Source organism: Crocuta crocuta, unplaced genomic scaffold (assembly GCF_008692635.1).
Source record: "Crocuta crocuta isolate KB4526 unplaced genomic scaffold, BGI_CrCroc_1.0 scaffold197, whole genome shotgun sequence".
Taxonomy (NCBI): Eukaryota; Metazoa; Chordata; class Mammalia; order Carnivora; family Hyaenidae; genus Crocuta; species Crocuta crocuta.
Window position 1 is genome coordinate 5785806 of NW_027532002.1, and position 18754 is coordinate 5804559.

The window sequence follows — 18754 nt, forward strand, 5'->3', positions numbered from 1 at the left end:
GCAGGTGGGGAAAATGGGGGCAGTTTAGGACTTTCTTCTGAAAGGCTGCAAGCTGGCAGACCACTGGGGAGAGAGAAGGAATGGCAACCTAGCCTGGAGACGGGAAGGAAAGAGAAGGAGAAGACACAAGATAAAGGGAGCGGCAGAGACACAGCCTGAGAAGGGAAGATAGACAGACAGACATTCAGGGGACAACAGAGGGAATGAAAGTGTAAAAGGGAAGTAGAATCCCAGCAAAAGTGGAAGTGAAAAGTGAGATCTCCAGGCCAGGCCGAGGAGAGACAAGACAGGGAGTACAAAAGGCAGAGAGATAAACTAGAGAGAGAGAAGATATGACCGGCCGGAGGCAAGACGCGAAGGGGGAAAGGTGGGGGCAGGGCAGAGGCTGCTCTGCAGGCACCCTGTGGTCCATCCTGTGCCCTGCACAGCCTCAAGCCAGAGGCCCAGAGGCAGCCGGTAAACTGTGAGCACCCGGACTCCCACGGGCTGTCTGCCAGCCCGCTGCAGTCAAGGTGCACAGTTAGGGAAAGCGCAGCCTGGTGGGGCCCTGGGAGGCGGACACCGCCCAGCCCGGGGGGGAGGGGCCCACCCTGGCCCTCTCCTCCCACCTCCTGCCTGCTCATCCTCACTCCTGCTCGTGAGTATTGACTTCTCCCCACTTTACAGGTGGCAAACTGAGGCCCAGAAAGGGGAAGGACATCTCTAAGTTCTGCAGGTGTCAAAAGCAGGACACGAATGAGCATGCGTGTCCTAGGCCTCTTGTCCAGGGGCCATCTGCCGAAGATAACACCGTTCCCCACTGGCCACCCTTTATTCTGGCTGCAGCCCACACCATAGCCACCCTGGAATGGCGACGAACCACCCAGGGATTTGCGGGAGCAGGAGGCCTGCTGGGGGTGGCGGTGGGGGAAGCTATGGCTGCCTAAGTGCCTGTTAAGTACAGGATGCCGTGGAAGCAAGGCGTGGTGTTGGCACGGTGGCCAGTGGGCCCTGCATGCTCAGAAAGCCCCGGCGGCCGGAGGTCATTGGTGCCTGATTAACCATCCAACAGAGGGAGCCAGCCCCACTGGCCGCTTCCCGGCACCTCCTCCACATCCTTTCCTCTGGGCAGCACTTGCTCAGCTCTCCACACCCCAGGGGGCTGCCGCCTCATGCCCTGGCCCCGGCCATTCGGCACGACCTCCTCCTGCCCCCTGAGCATCCTGGCCCACACCTGTCCCGGCCCTCCACTTGGTGCGGGGAGGAGTTCAGATGCTGGCAGGAACCAGGACGCAGCCTGGAGGCTTGAGGCAGGTGGCACCAGGCCCACAAGTGCCTCCGGACTCAGGCCGGTCGGGGGGGGGGGTGCGGGTGCAGCTCTGGTTTCCATGACAGCCTCCATGGGCCCGGTCGGGATCCACGAGGAGGTACGGTGTGCTGCTATGCACTTGAGAGGCACCCGGGACATCCTCATTTGTCCACCAAATATTTGCTTAGCGTGTGTCATGTGCCAAACCCTTCTGAGGCCTGGGGAGACGGCTGCAGAGCCGAGCGGCCAGCTGCCTGTCCTCCTGACGCCTGCATTCTAGCATGGGCCTGCAGGCTCCGTGTGGGCACCCCAGACGACGGAGTTTGCCGCTGTACAGGTACAAGTGTGTACTTGCCAGGGACCCGTGTCCTTCTGGCACAATATGGGGCACCCGGAGTAGCAAAGCACTTTTGCCGAGGCAAACTAGGCACCCACCCATCTCAGGATGATAGGAGGGTCCTTGAGACAATAGCCTGGACATCCACTGCATCTCCTGCCCTCTCCCTCATGCCCACATGGCCTCTGCCTTAAATGCCACCCACCATTATGCTCCATTCCTTTGGGCAAAGGCCTTGCCATCACCAAAAGATGCCATTTGAATGTAGACATCTCTAGAATAATGCCCACCTCATTCACCCACCACCTCCCATAATGCAAAGGGGCCTGTGTAGCTATGACCGGGCGATTTCAGTGCAGAAAGGGAGAACTGTCACTGGAGCCCAAGACCCAGGAAGGCTGCAAACCCCATGACCTTTTCCTCCCTGGTCTGCCACAAATGCTGGCGAAGCAGGGAATGGAGGAAGGGAGGAAGTGAGGGAGGGAACAGTCTCTGGCCAAGGGTTCATCTTCACCACAGCCCTGGGATGCTCAGATGTTGTGATTTGGCAAAGAACAGCAGAGCTAGGCTTAGAACTCAGGACCCCCTAAATCCCAGAACCCCAGTCTGGCTCTCTGTCCGCCTGTCAGGAATGGCCCCTGATGGCCCTGATTCCCAGATGGAAACCCATGTTCTGATGGCCCAGTAACAAGTACGGGACTGAGAGACCCAGGCCCCAGGATGGGCAGGGGACATAGGCGTGAAGGGAGAGGGCCATCCCCAACTTCTCTGCACAGTTGGGATGGGCTGAGGGGTGGATGGAGAAGGAAACTCTGAGCTAAGGAGCAGACAGGCAGAGAAGCAGGGAGAGGCCAGAGCCACTCCTGCAGCCCCCCTAGCTCAGGGAGCTTGGGCTCTGAGGCAGGGTGTTACCCACACCTCAGCTCCTCCCCCAGTGTGGCTCCCCTGGCCTCCGTGAGCTCTATGTCCCTCCCATGGACAGTGACATGGGCCCAGCCTCCAGATCCCACAGGCCTGAGCCAGGCTAAATAAGGGGGGACTGCTCCCCTCCCCAACTCCTGAGCCCCGGGCGGGGCCTGAAGCCACTCTGGGCCGGGCACTGTCTGGCCCCACTGGAGTGGCAGACTCTGAAAACGTTTTACCAGATGTGCCTTATTCCTGACGTGCCCGGCGAGACCCACTTTCCAGTCAGAGCTGGCTGTTCCCAGGACAACCTGGCCGGCAGCCCCACCAAGATCCAGGGGGAGAACCTCAGGCTTTGTCCAGAGATGGGTACATAGCTTCTCAGATGCATGTAAGCGGGGTGGGGGGGGGGTCCCAGGTTGTGGGGGGAGCCATCACTCTCTTAGCCAGCTTAGAAGCTTCTGTGGAGCACAGAGCAGAGGGGCTGAGGAGAGCGGACCCTCCCTGCTGGGCAGGGCAGGGGTTTCCCACCCACAGCCCTCGGTGTGGGAAACAATGACTTCATTCCCTCTGGGAGGCCCACCAGGAAGATGGAGTTTGAGGCAGAAGGGAACTCTGGCAGTAGACAGGCTTTGGCCATGCGGTCACCATCAGCTCAGCAGCATGTTGGAGGAATCTTCCAGAATCGCTCAGGCTTTCCTGAGTTGAGGCAGGGTACACTAATGGAGGTTGGGAAGATAGGACACAGTCCTGGGGAGGGGGTGAAAAATAAAAGAATGCCTTCTCCCACAGAGTCCCTCTGCCCCCTCGTGGCTCTGCCCCTCAGCAGGGTACTCGGTGCATCCCCACCCTGAACTTGATCTAGGACCTGCCAGCCCTGGCTCTTGGCCACACAGATGGGGCCCATCCCCCACCCCTGCTCCCTGCACCACTGCCTGGAAGACATGGCTCAGGGAGGCATGGGCCAAAGCGGGTACTTCAGCGTGGAGTCATCCTTCCCATGAGACTCAGCCAGACCCCCACCTCCAAGCCTGGAGGGGGCAGAAAAGGGACCAAGGTCCAGAGCCTCGAGACCAAAAAAGAAGACAGAATGTCCTTCATACTGCTCAGCCCCATCCTTAAGGCTCTCCACTCACCACCCCTTTCCAACTCCAGACAAGGGCCCTCCCTGCTTCCTGTGCCACTGAGCTCCCTGCCCCTGGATATTTGCATGTCCACTCTTCCTCCTGCTAGGCACCCCCTTCCTTCCCCTTCCTGCACCTCCTCTCCTTGCCCCCTGCCTCTGTGGCAGTGCCCTCAGTTAAGGCGATACACCCTGGCCTCCAGAGCTGGTTCTAACCCCCTCCCGCCCCCGCCCCATCCGCTGATGGCCCTGCCGGTGAGGCCCGGCTGCAGGACAGGGCTTGGGTCTGCTCTCTCCCTGCCCACCATGTCCCCAGCAGAGCTGAGCTCGGGGCTAAGCGTACAGGATGATCCAGGAGACGCCTGCACGCTGACCATCTGATTCCCCTGAGAGATAAGCACCTACCTCTCAAAGTCTAGAATTCCTCCCTGACAGATACCTCCTGGCCATTTAGGCATCACACGATCCCCCTGAAATCAAAACCGGATTTAGAGGGCCACCGGTGATCCACCAGAGGCAGAACAATTTAATAATTTTCATTTTCTAAGCTACTTCTCCCCTCGCCGCCTTCCCCGACCCCTGCCTTCCCTGAGCAATATCGTGGCTTACTGTGTGTGTTGGGGCTGGGGGTGGGGTGGGGAGGGCAATGTCAATCCTATTTCTGGAACATGGAATCTTTTGTTTTGAGGTTCACCCAACTCTCCCCACTTGATGCTTCAGAGAAGGAGTCAGAGAGACAAGATGGGGACAGTTGCCCTCAGCCCTGCTGGGGTCCGTGAGAGTTTGACACGCCACATTCAAAGATGAGAGCAGGGATTCGAGAATGGGCTGGGCTCCCAGGCCTGAATGAGGGTGACTTGAGGACACAGGGCTGCCCCCTGACCTACCCCCAACTCTGCTTGGACTGGAGGAGAAAAGAGGGAATGAAGTCATGGCTTCCCCAGCCCTGCCCTGTGGGCGAGGAGGCCCTGCCCAGCCCGGAGGGCAGCATCACTCCCTTCCAGAAAATGCTGGTGGTAGCATTCTTGCCAGGCTGCCAGCAACACCCTTGGGGGCCAGGCAGGGCAGAGGGCTCTGCCTCGAGCCAGCCTCTGCAGTGTGGGTCCCTGCAAGGGGAGTCCTCGCCCTATGTGTAAGTGACTTTGGAGCATTTCCTTGCCCTGGGCGTGCACACACTTCCCATCTCCCCTGTTCTGGCTGTCACTGCAGCTTCCGTTCCACTTTCCAGGCCCTTAACCCCTCCTGCCCCCGCCCTCAAAAATCCCCTCTTGGTGACTTATTACATCCTAAAAACATCAAGATTGGGAAAAAGAGGCTCTGATAGCAGTGGATCTGATGCCCTCATTTTACACATGGGGAAACTGAGGCTCGGAGAGGCAAGGTGGCGTGCCCAGCCTCCTTTTGTGGGTCAGGGGGCAGTTAGGACTAGAGTCTGGGTCTCCTGGCCCCTGCCAAAGCCTGGACACACCCCGCCTCTTCCTCTCCCTTCTCGGCTTGGTGAGAGACTACCTCTTCCTCGGACTCCAGCAAGGACTCAGAAAAGTACCTTCCCCGAGTAAGAAGGAGGAGGCCTGAGCAGCCAGAATGTATCCATGAGGGAGCCTGCCGTCTACTCCCCCAGCCCTCAGGACCTAACATGTCTGCCTCCCAGCAGGGCCTGAGCCAGTGTAGAGGTAGGTCAACCCTGCACCAATGCCATTGTCCCCCAAATGTCCAAGCCCCGTGGCTCTTAGTTCTGCTCAGTTTTCGAGGTTTGCCATGCCACCCTGCCCCCTCCCATCCCACCCCGCGCCTGCAGCCTGTGTCCCCAGACGGGGTGTCCACATGCTCCCAGCACGTCCCTCTCCTCCTCTAACCCCTCTCCTGGGCGCCCCGTGCCACGTGGCCACCTGGCCTCACTGCTCTCCTGGGGGCCCCACCGCCGCTACCACGCTCCCCTGCATCTTCCTTGCTGTGTCTCTTCCTGAGAACCGCCGCAGCTGCTGGCTCCTGCCCCAGCTGCCCCTGGGTCCCATCACCCGTGCCGGGGTCCCCTGCCTCCCCTGGGTCCTGCCGCTGGGACTGGCTGAGTGCTTCAAGGGCCAAAGCCTCTCTCGTCTCTTTGGCTTCTCCCGCAAGCAAGGCCCAGCGAGGTTCTGGCCGTTGGAGCAGACGCGGGTGCGGGTGCAGCCTCACGCTTCTTCCCCCGGGCCCGGCAGCAGGCCCACTTAGATGCTGGCGGGTAGCAGAGCTTTCGGGAAATCCCTGTGTCTCCGTGCTAGTGGCTGTTCTCACAACTCACCGACAGGATCCACACGTCCATCTTTATACCAATATGGCTGTAAAATTTAGCTTTTCATATATATATATATTTTATGGAGGAAGAGGCCCATGAAAGTAAAAGAGGCTGGAGTCCATAAAAGTGAAAATGTGGCCCTGACCCCACCACCATGGCCACCCACCACCGCCACCACCATGGCTAGACAGCAGTGCACAGGGCAGGGACAGAGACCAGCACGCTCCAGCTAAGCTCAGACTGACCCTTCCAACACGTGAGGCATAGTCCCAGGCTGAGCTGTGTCCCCAGCCCTCTCTTCCACCCCTCTCACCTGCCCTTGCCAAGTCACACCCGGCCAGGGCGCCACCACACAGGCTTAGCTGTCTCTTCCCCCTCCCCCAACAGTGCGCGGGCTTGCATGTTCAAATGTGCGTGCACAAATGTGTGTACGCATGCACAGACTGTGCACATCACACACCAGCATAGACATCGGCTGCCTGCACAGCACACTGTAGGCACATACGTGCGTATACACATATGCAACACCTGTGCATCCTCAAACATGCGCAAGTGCATGCACAACCTCATGTGTACACATACGTGTGAATACACAGAGTAAAGATACACGTGGTGGTCATGACCTTGCACCTCCTAAACCCTCTGCTGTGAACCCTGTGGCCTCTGCTGCCTGTCCCCTGAACCCGGGAGACTCTGCAGAGTCTCTCTGGCACCTTCGAGCGCTCGTAGCTGTTACCACCTGTGCTGTTCATAATCCAGGGGCCTCTCTCATCTCATCTCCTTATCAAGGAGCTGACTTTAAATGGTGGAGAGGAGGAGGCGTGGGCAAGAGGAATGCAGTGGCGGGCATTTCTGTAACTGCATGGCTCCAAGCTCATCTGTTGGGAATTCACTTTGTGTGTCCTAGTCTCATTTCCAGCCAGGAACCTCTTCCCTGGGTGGGGATGGGGACTGGATTTGACCCAGCTCCCTGCTCACAGCCAGGTGGGGAGCAGGCTCCATGTGCAGAGCAGCTCAGGAAAGTTTTCAAAGGTGCACAGAGCCAGCCATGTGCCAGCCCACCAGCCAGTGTCAGAGGGGGTGTGCTGGGATGGGCAGGGTCACCTCTGGGGCCACCCTTGTCACCCTTTGGCTCCCTAGGATGTCGTGATGCTGTGGGCTGGGGCCGTTAGGGGTGAGTCTAGGAAGGGGGGAGGTGCCCAGTCTTGTCCCCAGCCATTGCAGACCCCTCCCTCCGTGGTCCGCTCCGGGGTTTCTATTCATGTGAAGCCAACATTCCTGGAGCCCACAGGGCCAGCAAGATCATCTCACACAGGCAGATCGCTGTCTTGCCTAATGAGAAAATGATGACATGGCCCCCTGCCCCCGGGGCCCCTGCGCCCGGCCAGGCTCTGGCTCCCAAGCTTCACCCCAACATATGCACACCTCCTGCTTTGTGCGGTTGTTCTACAGGTGTGTCCACTGGGCAGCTCACAGGGAGCCCTCCTTGTCACCGAGGGCTGGGCACCTCTGAATGCCCGGGGTATTAGACCATTAGGATAGGAGGGCCTTCAGGTCATTAAGACCCTATGGCATAAAAGTAAACTGAGGCCATGAGCTAAAGCGGCTCCCCAATGTCACGCACAGTGACCACCCCCCCCACCCCACCCCACCAGCAGGGCACCGGCCAGTAGGGCACACAGTGGATCAGGACGGACCCAGGAGGGAGGCAGGACTCCCCACCACACACACCTTGCTTCAGCGCTGCACACCTCCTCCAGGCCACCCTCACCAGCAACTTTGAAGAACCAGGGCCTCAGGGGTTGGGGATACAGGGTCTGGAATTCAGGAAGCCTAGTCCCCTTATGGCGATCCTGCCTCTGCCGAGGCCAGGCCCTTGCCTAACAGAGGATAAATACACAGTGCTGGCTATAGCCAAGGGGTGGGTGAGAGGCCTTCTCCCAAGCACCCCATGTTTGAGAGCCAGAAGCCTCTGGAAGAGGACAGTTTTAGAGTCAGAGGCCAGGAAAGAGGCCTGCGGCAGCTCGACAGTCTAAGGAAAGGTGGACAGAGGAGGAGACTTGGGCCATGGTGGTTGGGGGCTCAGACTCACAAATACAAGGCAGTCAGAGAAGAACCCAGCTGAGTTTATAAGCTGGGGGTGGGGAGTGATTGGGGAAGGTGGAAGAAATCATAGAAGCCTCCCTGGAGGAGGCAGGGCTCTGAACTACAGAATTTCAGGATCCAAAGGGGTCAGAAAAGCTGCCTAAAACCGCACCTCACCAGACCCAGGACGCTCTTTGATGTCACTTGATATCCAGGGGGACTCGATGTCCTATGCAGGTATTTCTCCCACTTGACAGCTCACCGGAATTGTTAGAGAGTTGCTTATGCGTGGACACAAGGACTCATTTTCTGGCGGCTGCCACTTCTCAGGCAGGCCAATGCCAAGACTCTAGGGCCCTCTGTGCTCCTTCTTCATCCTGGTAGTGGGGCAGGGGGAGAGGGTCAGGGCCAGGCACACTCAGACCAGTACAATCCCATTACCCCAGGAGTGGTCAACAGGACAGCTCTGGTCTGTGAGGGAGATCACAAGTGGCTCGTGGAGGGTCCCCTTTCCTGGGCACGTGCCCATCTTCTGCCTCCTTCCCTATAGACAACAACCCAAGGGGTCCTGATCCCCCACCTCTCCAGTGACCTGACCCTGCCGGAGGGCAGAACCGAACATCGGAATCAAAGCCAGGGCTGGTTTGAAGAAGTGGGGTCAGGCTCGAGCAGGGCTGCTGCAGAGGTAAATTTCTTTGGTAGAGAAGTCAGGGTAGGAAAGGGAAGAAGCACTGCAGATCTCATCTACCTTATATATCTGTTCTAAAAGCATCTGAGGATTCCATCAGTGCTTCTCAGACTATAATGTGAACATAAGTCCCCGGGAGGGCTTATTAAAATGCTGCTTCCGATTCCAGAGGTCTGGGTGGGGCCCAAGATTTCGCATCTATAACAAGCTCCCAGGTGATACTGATGCTTGCTGGTCTCAGGACTTGGAGCAGCAACGGGCTGAATATTTCAAAACAAAACAAAACTCCGGATCATAGTCTAGTTAAAATAAAAACACAGAGAGGGAGGAAGCTTCTTGTGATGCCAGAGAGAGATTACAACTGGGCATCACTTTCCATCGGAGCTTCCTGGAAGCCACGGCAGACAAGACAGGAAGACATGTTTTCCAATGCTTACTCTATGGTAATGGAGACGGCTGCCTTGTGGTCAGGAGGAAGTGTTCCCCCAGATTCTGGCTGCTCAGGGAACTGATGGAGCAGACCTTATTATCAGGAGATTTGAGGAGCAAGCAGAGGCTGTGCTTTAGGGCCATCGTGGTCCTCTCTGTGAGAAGGTCTGAGCCTGGGCACCTTGATGGGGTGTGCCCTGATGGAGGGTCGCGGTGTGGATAACACAGTGCCCCTTGGTGCCCAGCCTGGGCCAGCGCCAAGGACAATGCCCAGAGGAGACCATCCTCCAGCACTCACCGTTTCAAGGGGAGAGAAACCCATAGCTCTGACACTCTACCACGCAGCCCTGGGTGCTCAGGGCAGGGTAGCCAAGGCCCAGGCCTGAGCCTCAGGAAGGGGTGAGGTGGATTTGTGGGCAGCGGAAGAACCCCACCTCTTCCCAATAATCAGGAAAGGCTTCCCAGAGGAGGGGACATGGCAGACAGATTTGTTTATGCAAAGGAAGGGAGGTGGTTTGGGAAGAGGAAAGGCCCAAGCAGAAGGATGGATGGGTGAGTGGGCTTCTAGCCATGGCAGGGGTGGGGCGGGTCCCTCGATGCCCCTCTCTGCAGGGCTGACTCAGACCCTCAGAGAGGGGCTGCTGGAAGACGGATGGTGCGCTCTGTGAGTCTGTCTGTGCTTCAGAACCTGAATCTCTGCTTTCCCTCCAGGTCGGTGCAGGGGAGGAGGCCTGGGCCCAGCCTGCCTCAGGTGCACCCAGCTTGCAGCGCGGGGGCTCTATCCTCGGGGAGCTCCTCGGCCAGACCAATGTGGGCAGGAGCTGGTGCTGAACGAGGGGCTTGAACAATTAGGCCTCTGAACGTGACTGCGGGCACAGCCGTGGACGGGACACAGGAGAGGACGGCTTTGGTCAGCCTTGTGCCACATGGCCTTGGGAGGTGACTGCCCCAGCCAGAGGTGCTTCATAGCCAGAGGCTCTTCAACAGCTGTGTTCCTATGAAAGGCCAACCTGAACGGTCATCTTGGCCTAAGTGGGTGTCAAGGAGAGCACAGCTGGGTCACAGGGTGAAGTGCTAGGTTCTCAGCTTTCCTGGCTTGCTCCTTCCGGGGGTGACCAAGGACACACCTCTCTCTTCCCAGCCTCCTTTGTGATGAAGGGGACGTGCATAACCCTGATGACTTTCCAGAAAAGGAAATGGAAAATCCTTAGACAAATAAACCCAAGGTGTGTCTGTGTTAGGGGGGGAAGAAGGAAAAAAGCGCTTGGCATTTTCCATGGTTGCCAAAGCCATAGGGGCTGGGGGACGACAGGAGTGGGGTTTGCAGGAGACCGAGGCTGGCTGCCTGCTCCCACCTTGGCTGGCCCATCCTTCTCTCTGGGCCACTCACAGGGCACCATCTGAATCGAAGGGAAGACTGGGCTCCCATACTGGCTTGCAGGTACAGAAACTAGGGCACGCACAGACATTTCCAGAGGCCCTGAACTCTCAGGCCTGGGCTGCGGACTAGGGGGGAAAAAATCAAGGAAGAGAGGGACGAGGAATTCCAGAAAGCCTCTCACTCCCTCCCTCCCCCTCCCCCCGCCCCCTGCTTGGGGACCTTCCAGGAGGCAGGGGAGCAAGTAACAACTTGATATCTACCATCTATTAGCCTCGAGGCCCTGAGCGAGTACCTTGGCTCTCTGAGACTCAGTTTTCCCATCTGAAAGTGGGAGGTTTGTGGGAGGGGCCCTGCAAGCGCTGTACACAGTCTCAGTCTCAGGAGTGGTCACTGCTCTGTAGAGCCACCTTGTCTGATCACCTCATTTTACAAAAGTGGGACCAAAGCCCAGAGTGAAGAGGGAGAGCCATATGAGGGGACTGGAGAGGGGGGCACATATCCGGTTAGCCCAGGAGCTACTATGGGCCATGAGAGCTGGAGAAAGGACAGGAGGGACTGCCATTTTGGGGGGGCAGGGACGAGGGGCTGACCTCCGGGGTGGAGCTGGCCTCACCGTGTCTTGCCATTCCACGTGGTCACTCTTCTTGCATCTCCCTGAGCCAGACCCACCCGAATCCTGCACCCTCCCATCCAGCTCCCAGTCAGAGAGCCAACATCCGGCTGGGCGCAGACTGGGTGCCAGGCCCCGCTGCAAGTACTGTGAACTTATCCCCACCCCAACCTTAAGAGGTACAGGATATGACTTTATTATTCTCATTTCACAGGGAGGGAAACTGAGGCTCAGAGAGGTTTGTTTTGCTTTTTATTCCGTTTTGCAACTCAGGCGACACAACCGAGATGGTGGAGCTAAGATCTAAATCCGGGTCATCAAAGCCCAGGTCCCAGTTTATAACCCTCCGCAGCCTCTGGCAGCCTGCGCAGTCCCTGTCTTATGGTGCATGACCCCTAGTGGGTGCAGCAAGGATCCCCCCAAACCCAGAGGGAGCACAGCAGACAACAGCTTGGGCCTTCTGACCCACAGGTCCAGAAGAGCCAGGGCCCAAACAACAGCACATGTGAAGGAAGCAGGAGCCTCAGACCAGGGACTGGGACCGTGCTTTCCTGCCTGAGAGATTCCTGGTCCTCAGGAGAGGAGCAGTCTCCATAATGCCCACTAACACCCCAAATGGCCAAGCCGGGGGTCCCAGGCTCTGAGAACACAGTTGGGGCAGCCAGTGTGGCAGAAGGCCTTCCCAAGGCCACGGACGGACTGGGAGCCATCCCGCCAGCCTGGCTGTCTTCCATGTGTACTTGGAGGTGGCCAGGCCCAAGGGAGCCGGCTGGTCCCGTCCAGCTGGCCCAAGGTCACCAACAGCTCCGAAAACAATGGGCAGTGGGTCCGGCCGTAGCCGGGTCCAGAACAAAGGCCTGGGCACTTCCTCACATTGAGGCCCCCTCCTTCATGGTTTGCCAAGACAGGAGACGGAGGAAGCCTTCATCGGGAGGTAGGGATGTTTTGCAAAGACTATTCCCAGGAGAGCTGCGGCCACCAGTGCCAACAGGGGGCACACAGAGGGAACGGCTGCTCGAGGCCAAAGTCTGCCTGTCAGGAAGCAGGGGAGAGAGGGGCCCTGACTCCAAGCGCATGGCCCCCTGCCCCCACTGCGCCCCCTAGGTCGAATCGCTAAAGTGCACTGCTGCTCCTCCTGGTCGGGGCCCTCGCTCAGGGGCTGGCATCTGCCCCCCTCACCACCCTGCACACTGCAGCACAGTCTTCTAAAGCAGCCTGGGGCCACCACTGCCCTGCTCTGAGACCCCCCCGCCCCCATGGCTTCCCAGTGCTCAGGAGGCAGCGCCACTCCTTTGCCTGACACACAAGACCTTCAGCTCTAATATTCTTTAACTTCCTGCCACCCCAGACGCCCCAGCCCCTTCCTCCTGGCAGCTCTGCGCCTGCCCATGCAGCCTGGGGTACCTCTGCCTCCCTCAGTGTCCACCTTCAATCCTCCCCCTCCAAGAAGTCTTCCGGACTGCTCCAGCCTGAACAAGTTTCCCTCGTCGGAGCCCTATGCCCCCAATAAAATCCAAGAAGGATCTGAGCCCAGGACTTGGGAACATCAAGTCAGGAAATCGATCGATAGGACTTGGGAACATCAAGTCAGGAAATCGATCGATAGCAGAACAATGCTTCCTGAGAGTAAGGTTCCCATATGCAGTGACGTCTGTTTACACAACTGTCCTGATGTGATTATTAATAGCACTCCCTCGGGTCCAGTCCCCGTGCCCGGGCAGAGCCTGGAGATGGTGCTGACAACGGGTGTCCCCAGCGCCCTGGGAGTATTCACGCTGGACACCCAGACAGGACGCAACGAGGTGGGTGTTATCACGGAGGTGAGCTCCATTCCCCAGGGAGGCGGGGCTTCTCCTGAACCTCACAGATGTCAAGGGGCCTTAAAACAGAAAATGCTAGATAAGCACCCAGGATTGCCCTTATCAAGGGCCACAGGAAAGGCGCAGGGTTTAATCTCAAAACCACACCCGGAATCAACGGTTTAAAGACCTCAAGCAGTAAGCACCTCTCCACCCCAACATGGTGCTCAGGGCTTTATGCCTGGAGGCGGGGTGGGGGAGGGGTGCAGGTGTGGGTGAGGGAGGGGCTTCTCCAAAGATGGGGAATGATCTTTGGGCTTGAGACAGGGACATGAGGAGAGGGGGAGAAGGAAGACAAGGAGCCCCAGGCCCAAGGGCAAGGAAACAGGGTGGTGTAGAGGGTGTGTGTGTGTGTGTGTGTGTGTGTGTGTGTATGCACATATGCACTTGTAGGGTAATGAGATAAACCTGTAGCTGGGATCTGGGCTCTGAGAGAAGTGCTGACTGAGGGCACTCAGAGGGCGGGTCCTGCACTGCCAGCTAGGTAATCCCAGACGGCTTCCTGGAAGAGGGGCTTTGGGGACAGACTTTGAAGGTCAGGTCAGATTTGGCAGATGGTGCAGCCAGAGGGCAGGGAGCCAGGTACAGCAAAGAGCACTAGCAAACGCTGCAGGCAGCAGGGGCTTCGAGCAGCTGCTGTGGTCTGCGGTGCATGGAGCGTGGAGCAGGGGGCCAGGTGAGGAGGCAGAGTGAGAGGCAGGTTGGAATCGTCCCTTAGGCCTCCCATCACACATATTCCCTTCAGCCCAAAGGCCATCTGGTGTTCTGGTCTCCAAGAGACCCTTCCCGGAAGAAGAAATGTGCCACCAGGAGTCTTAACTAAAAATCCCTATCTGGGCCTCAGTTTCCCCGTCTGTGAACAGAAGGCCTTCGATGATTTCCCAGAGAACAGGATACAGGATAGGGATCTCCCGGGAATGTGGACAGGACAGTGGGACAAAGCACTTTGATGCCGAGACCGCAGGAGAGGCCAGCGGTGGGCTGCTGTGAGCACCCAGCCCCTGGCCAGTGTGGGGCTCTGACTCCTCTCTGGTGCAGAGGTCTGCTGCGAAGCAGTGTCCCTGAGCAACGTGCAGAAACTGGCGGCGTGCCACACTGACCCCCGGGCAGCCTGCCTGCCCACTCTCCCGCCCACCTGCCAACCCACCCCTCGGCCTGCATTAAGCAATCTCTATTATCGCGAATGCCTGACATTTTTGCCTGGTAATTACAGCTCCCACAGCCCCAGGAGGATTAGGGCATGATTAGGGAGTAGGGAAGACTCTGGCAGATGGGGAGAAATACCTGCAAATAGACTTGGCAGCCTGATGGCCTCCTGCGAGTTTAGGCTCCCGGAAGGGCTCAGTGGCCAGTGGGGACCATCACGGGGCCTTGGAAACAAAGGCCATCAGCATCTGTCACCTCCATCATCTCCTGGCCTCCCCACTCCCTTTCCTGAGAGCATTGCACTAGCCCCTCAATGTGCCCCCCGCCTCTGCTGCACACTTGCTGCCCCATCAGGGAGAGAGAGCTAAAGTAGAGCTCCGAGCAAACCTTGTCTCCCGGAACAAGTCCCAGCCCTGGGCCCTCCGTCTGAGGCCTTCCCCCACTCTGTCCCTCCTCCTCTAATTCTCTGGGACTCCCACTCTTGGGTCACTGTCCAATGAGAGCCACAGACCTCATGGACGTTCATGGTCTCTTGGCTCTCACCATCCTTTTCGCCTGGAATGATCTCCCATACAAACTTCCGCTTGTCAAAACCGTGCCCATCCATCAAGGGCTTAGGTAAGATGCTACCACCACTGAGGAGCCTCCCCAGTCCCCACAGGAAACATGAAGAGCAAACACTTAGAATGTCCTTGTGACGAGGCAGGCCCTACTCTACACACTTCACTGTGCATTGACACACTTAATCCTCAGTACAGCCCTGAGGGGTGCTAATTTTACAGAGGAGGAAACTGAGGCCCAAAGGGCTTAGGTCAGGTGCTCACAGTCACAAGGGCAGGAAGCCGTGGGGGCCTCTGCTCCTGCTGCTGCTGCTTCCTCGGACAACACTTCCCCTGCACATCCCTTCAGTACTGCTTTGTTATGGGGACAGCTTCTGCATTTTCACACTGTCACGCCCACAAAGTCACAAGCTCCAGAGCACAGCTTTCTCTAAGTGTAACCTGATTCACCTGATGGTTTTATTAGGATGCAGATCCCGATTCAGGAGGTCGTGGGTGGAGCCTGGGACACTGCATGTCGAAGTGCTCAGGTGTTGCTTGTGCTCCTGGGCTAAGGACCACACACGTTGAACAGCAGGACTAGATAAAGCCTACAGGAGGGCAGATGAGTCTTCCCCTCGCCATGGGTGGCTTAGCAGAGCCAGGGGCCTGTGGGAGCCTAAGACTGGTCCTTCACCATCCCTGGCCCTCCCAAGGAGGCTGGGCCCACTGCTGCTGCTCACAATGGGCTGGGCCCCCACCCCTAACTTCCTTCTGCTCAGAAACAAGCAGGGGGACCGAATCTGCATGCACCCCAGCCTTAGGATATCCCCCAGCGCCCCTCCAAGCTTTGCCCAGCTCTGAGCCCTCAGGGAATCCTTGTCATCCTTCTGGAAACTGCTCTCCTTACCTGTGCTGCTGCCACAAAGTACCCACCGAGACAGTGGTGCTCGACCAACACATCACATCCTCTGGTCATGGAAGACGGTGAAGACAGCACGGGGCTGGCGGTGGAAGATGCCAGGAGCTACCTGTGACTTCTTGGGAGAGTGGCATCAGTGTGCCGGATTCCTTCCCCCAGCCATGGGGCCCGGAGGCGGGCGTCTCCTCCCCTAAAGCCAAGTGGGGGAGGCTTCCAGAAAGCTGCTTGAAAGCTTGCTGTGTGCGCGCACCGTGGCGGAAGGTCCCTGACTCCCATCTGAGGATGGGAGACACTGCTGTTCCCTATGGGAGGCTGAACAGACAGACAGACTGAGGCAGGAAATGTCTGACCTCCAGAGCTGAGAAGGCCAAGGTGAATGGGTGCTTTGCATGGTCCAGATGTGGATCCTGCAGAAGGAAGGCTCGGGTCTTCTTAAAAGGGGAAGGAGCTGGGTGGGAACAGGAGGGGTTGCTAGTAATGGGAGCCCCCAAAGAAGAAAGGGGGCAGAGGAGTTTCCACTGATGGGAGAGTATGGGCAGTGAGACGGCCCTTACTGCTCATACTACTGGGAGGGCAGTGCAATGGGCCAGCTCTTTCCTCCAGAGACCAAGAATTCGCACCTCACCAAGGTCAGCTTGTTCACTAACCTGGCGGGCCGGCCCCCCACCCCTAGAGCCTGGGGCACAGACGGGGCGGCCACGTCCAGCGCTGCCCTTGGAAGGCTTGGAGCGGCTTCAGAAGCCGCTCAACTCTAGAACTCTCCACTTTTTCTGTGGAATTCAGGAGGGTGTTAGTCCAAGTTCAAGGATATTTCTTTGGAATATTACACATACATACACGAACACAAAGATTTTAATATAATGTGGGAAGGAGACTATGAACCCGAAGAAGCCTGCCCATAGTCTCCGTAGAAAGCCATGCACCCTAGGCGGAGAACACCCACGTGCCTCTATTGCATTCTCGCTGGCTTGGTGGCAGTACTGTGGGTCCACTCTGGGAGAGGGAGGTGCTGGGCTTTACTCCTCTCCCATTCCAGGAAACCCCAGGCACGGGGAGTCACACTGCGCATGTACCTGCACCTTGGCTTCTAGAAGAGTGTTTTTGTAATTTGTTGGAACTGGGTTTTTCAAGCAACGCTGGGAATATTTTTATTTCTCCAGCCCTGCCAATGGGACCCTGGTCAGGAGGTTAAGTGAGTTTCATTGAAAAGACACACTTTTCCTTCCCGGGTTGATAAACAAGCATTGCTGCAGGGAAACTGACTTCCTCCACCGGCACTCAGCTGGAGCAGCCCGTCCCTGGCCAAGGAAAACAAATGCATAAACATTTCGGGGACATATAGGAAGCATTTCTGCTGGACGCCTGCTGTGAATGGCCGCTGGAGTTTACACAGCAAACCCCACTGGGGCCTCCGCACAGCTTGAACAAGGCACTCCCTGCCTCTCACTTCCCTCCCGGCTCCTCCCAGCCTCTCCCCAAAGACCCACAATACGATAATATGACAATACGACAATCCAGCCATGGCTCGTGCCCAGCCCATGAGAGTGCAAAACAGGCCCTTGGGCTGTCACCCCCATACGCCTGGTGCTTGAAGAAGGCGTGTCCTTCTAGCCAGTGCTGCAGAGGGAACAAGGTCCTTGAGCTGCTGGGTCCCGAGCCCAAGGGGGACATGCAAGGGGCTGGGGACTAGTCGCCGTCCAATGATCAGAACTCTCCCAGGCCTCTCCCTGGGCCAGGGCAACACAGGAGGAACTCACACCTGCTCCTTCTATGAAAACACCCACCTCTGCAGGGCCCATTGCGAGCGGTGGCCCACGCCCTTGCTGGGTGCAGCCGGGGCAGCCACTGGACAGCTCCGTTAGAGGCCCTGCCCTTATGCTGCTCACGGCATCTCACGTGGACGGACCTCGTGACAGCGGCTCCTGGAGGCCAGTGCTCTGCCTCTGAGTGCCCTTGCTCAGTCCTGCTGTTAGGAGCCGTCACAAAGGTTCCTTGCCTTTGGTTTTGGACACATCTCTCTCTCACTCTCTCTCTCTGGTCTCCCCACCTGCTATTGCATCTCCACATTCCCTCATATTCCCTTTTAAAGCCAGGAGGATGTAAATCAATGGAATTGAGGAGGCTGCAACTGTACAATGTTCCCTTTATGAGTGATTGTGTTTTTCCCATTCCCACCTGCCCCATGCTTGCTCTGGGGTGGGATGGGGGGTCTCCACAGGTTCTGCCCACTCACATTTCCAGCAGTTCTCTTCACAAGGGCTCTGCGGCAGCCACACGGGTGAGACTACACCTGCTGCCTCTGCCCATCCCCATCTTCTTGCCCTCTGTGGCTGAGAGGTCCCTCCCTAGAAGGCTCTTTTCCCCACATCCACTTGGCCAGGTCCAGCCTGCCCTCCAGGTCTACACGACCGTCTTCCTGGGACCTCCCAGGGATCTGGATCAGCCCTGAGACAGGTTCTCAGGGGACCTGGGTTGCTCCTGGTCAATATGGCTTACAGAGCCTGGTGCCTGGGACCGAGGCTGATCAGTAGAAGACAGGATGGACCAGAAGCCCGGCCAAGGACACCACTGGACCAGAGGTACCATCTGCCTGCAGAGACCCTTGTTAGGGAGTATCTCCAGGACCCTCGGGCCCCTCCGCCATCACTGCTCCACCCCAGCCCTGAACCGCGCAGACCTCATGCTCCCTTCACCACAACAGAATGAGTTTCTCTCTGTCCTCAGCATGGGTTTGATTTCTGCTTTATAAAAAGCCAACTACCGGAAATAATGAACCCAGGGTCCCCAGGCTGACCGTATCACAGGCTTGACGAGGGGACAGGTGGCCCAGCGGGGAGCAAGGGAGGGATGCAGACAAAAAGTGTCAGGGGCGGTCCGATCCTTGGCAGTCATGGCTCAGCTGGGAGGAAACCGCTTAGCAGCACACTGGGCCCTCATCACAGTCCTGGGGGCCCTTCGTGGAAGGGGCAGGGAAGTTCTGGATGCTTCTGGAGCATTGCTGGTCCAGACGGGGGTGATGGTCGTCTGAAGGACTTGTCCCTGAGGCCTGGGGCTCAGCTGTCACCCCCCAGTGATGAGTGGTGGAACCATTCGCTTACCCGCAGGGAAGGTCACAGGATGGGGTCTGAGCCGTTCCAGTTCACTGATGCCCCCTTCCACCTAGGCACAG

General features: G+C 57.8%; 1 protein-coding gene across 1 annotated transcript in view; it reads right to left on the reverse strand.

Moving 5' to 3' along the window:
* Nucleotides 1–18311: 18311 nt before the first annotated feature.
* The window catches only part of MINDY4 (MINDY lysine 48 deubiquitinase 4), a 109374-nt gene continuing 108931 nt past the window's right edge, over nucleotides 18312–18754 (reverse strand). The window contains exon 18 of the mRNA XM_077775445.1: nucleotides 18312–18744. Within this exon, the coding sequence (XP_077631571.1) occupies nucleotides 18696–18744 (49 nt within the window). The 3' untranslated portion in view covers nucleotides 18312–18695. The remainder of the gene's footprint in view (nucleotides 18745–18754) is intronic.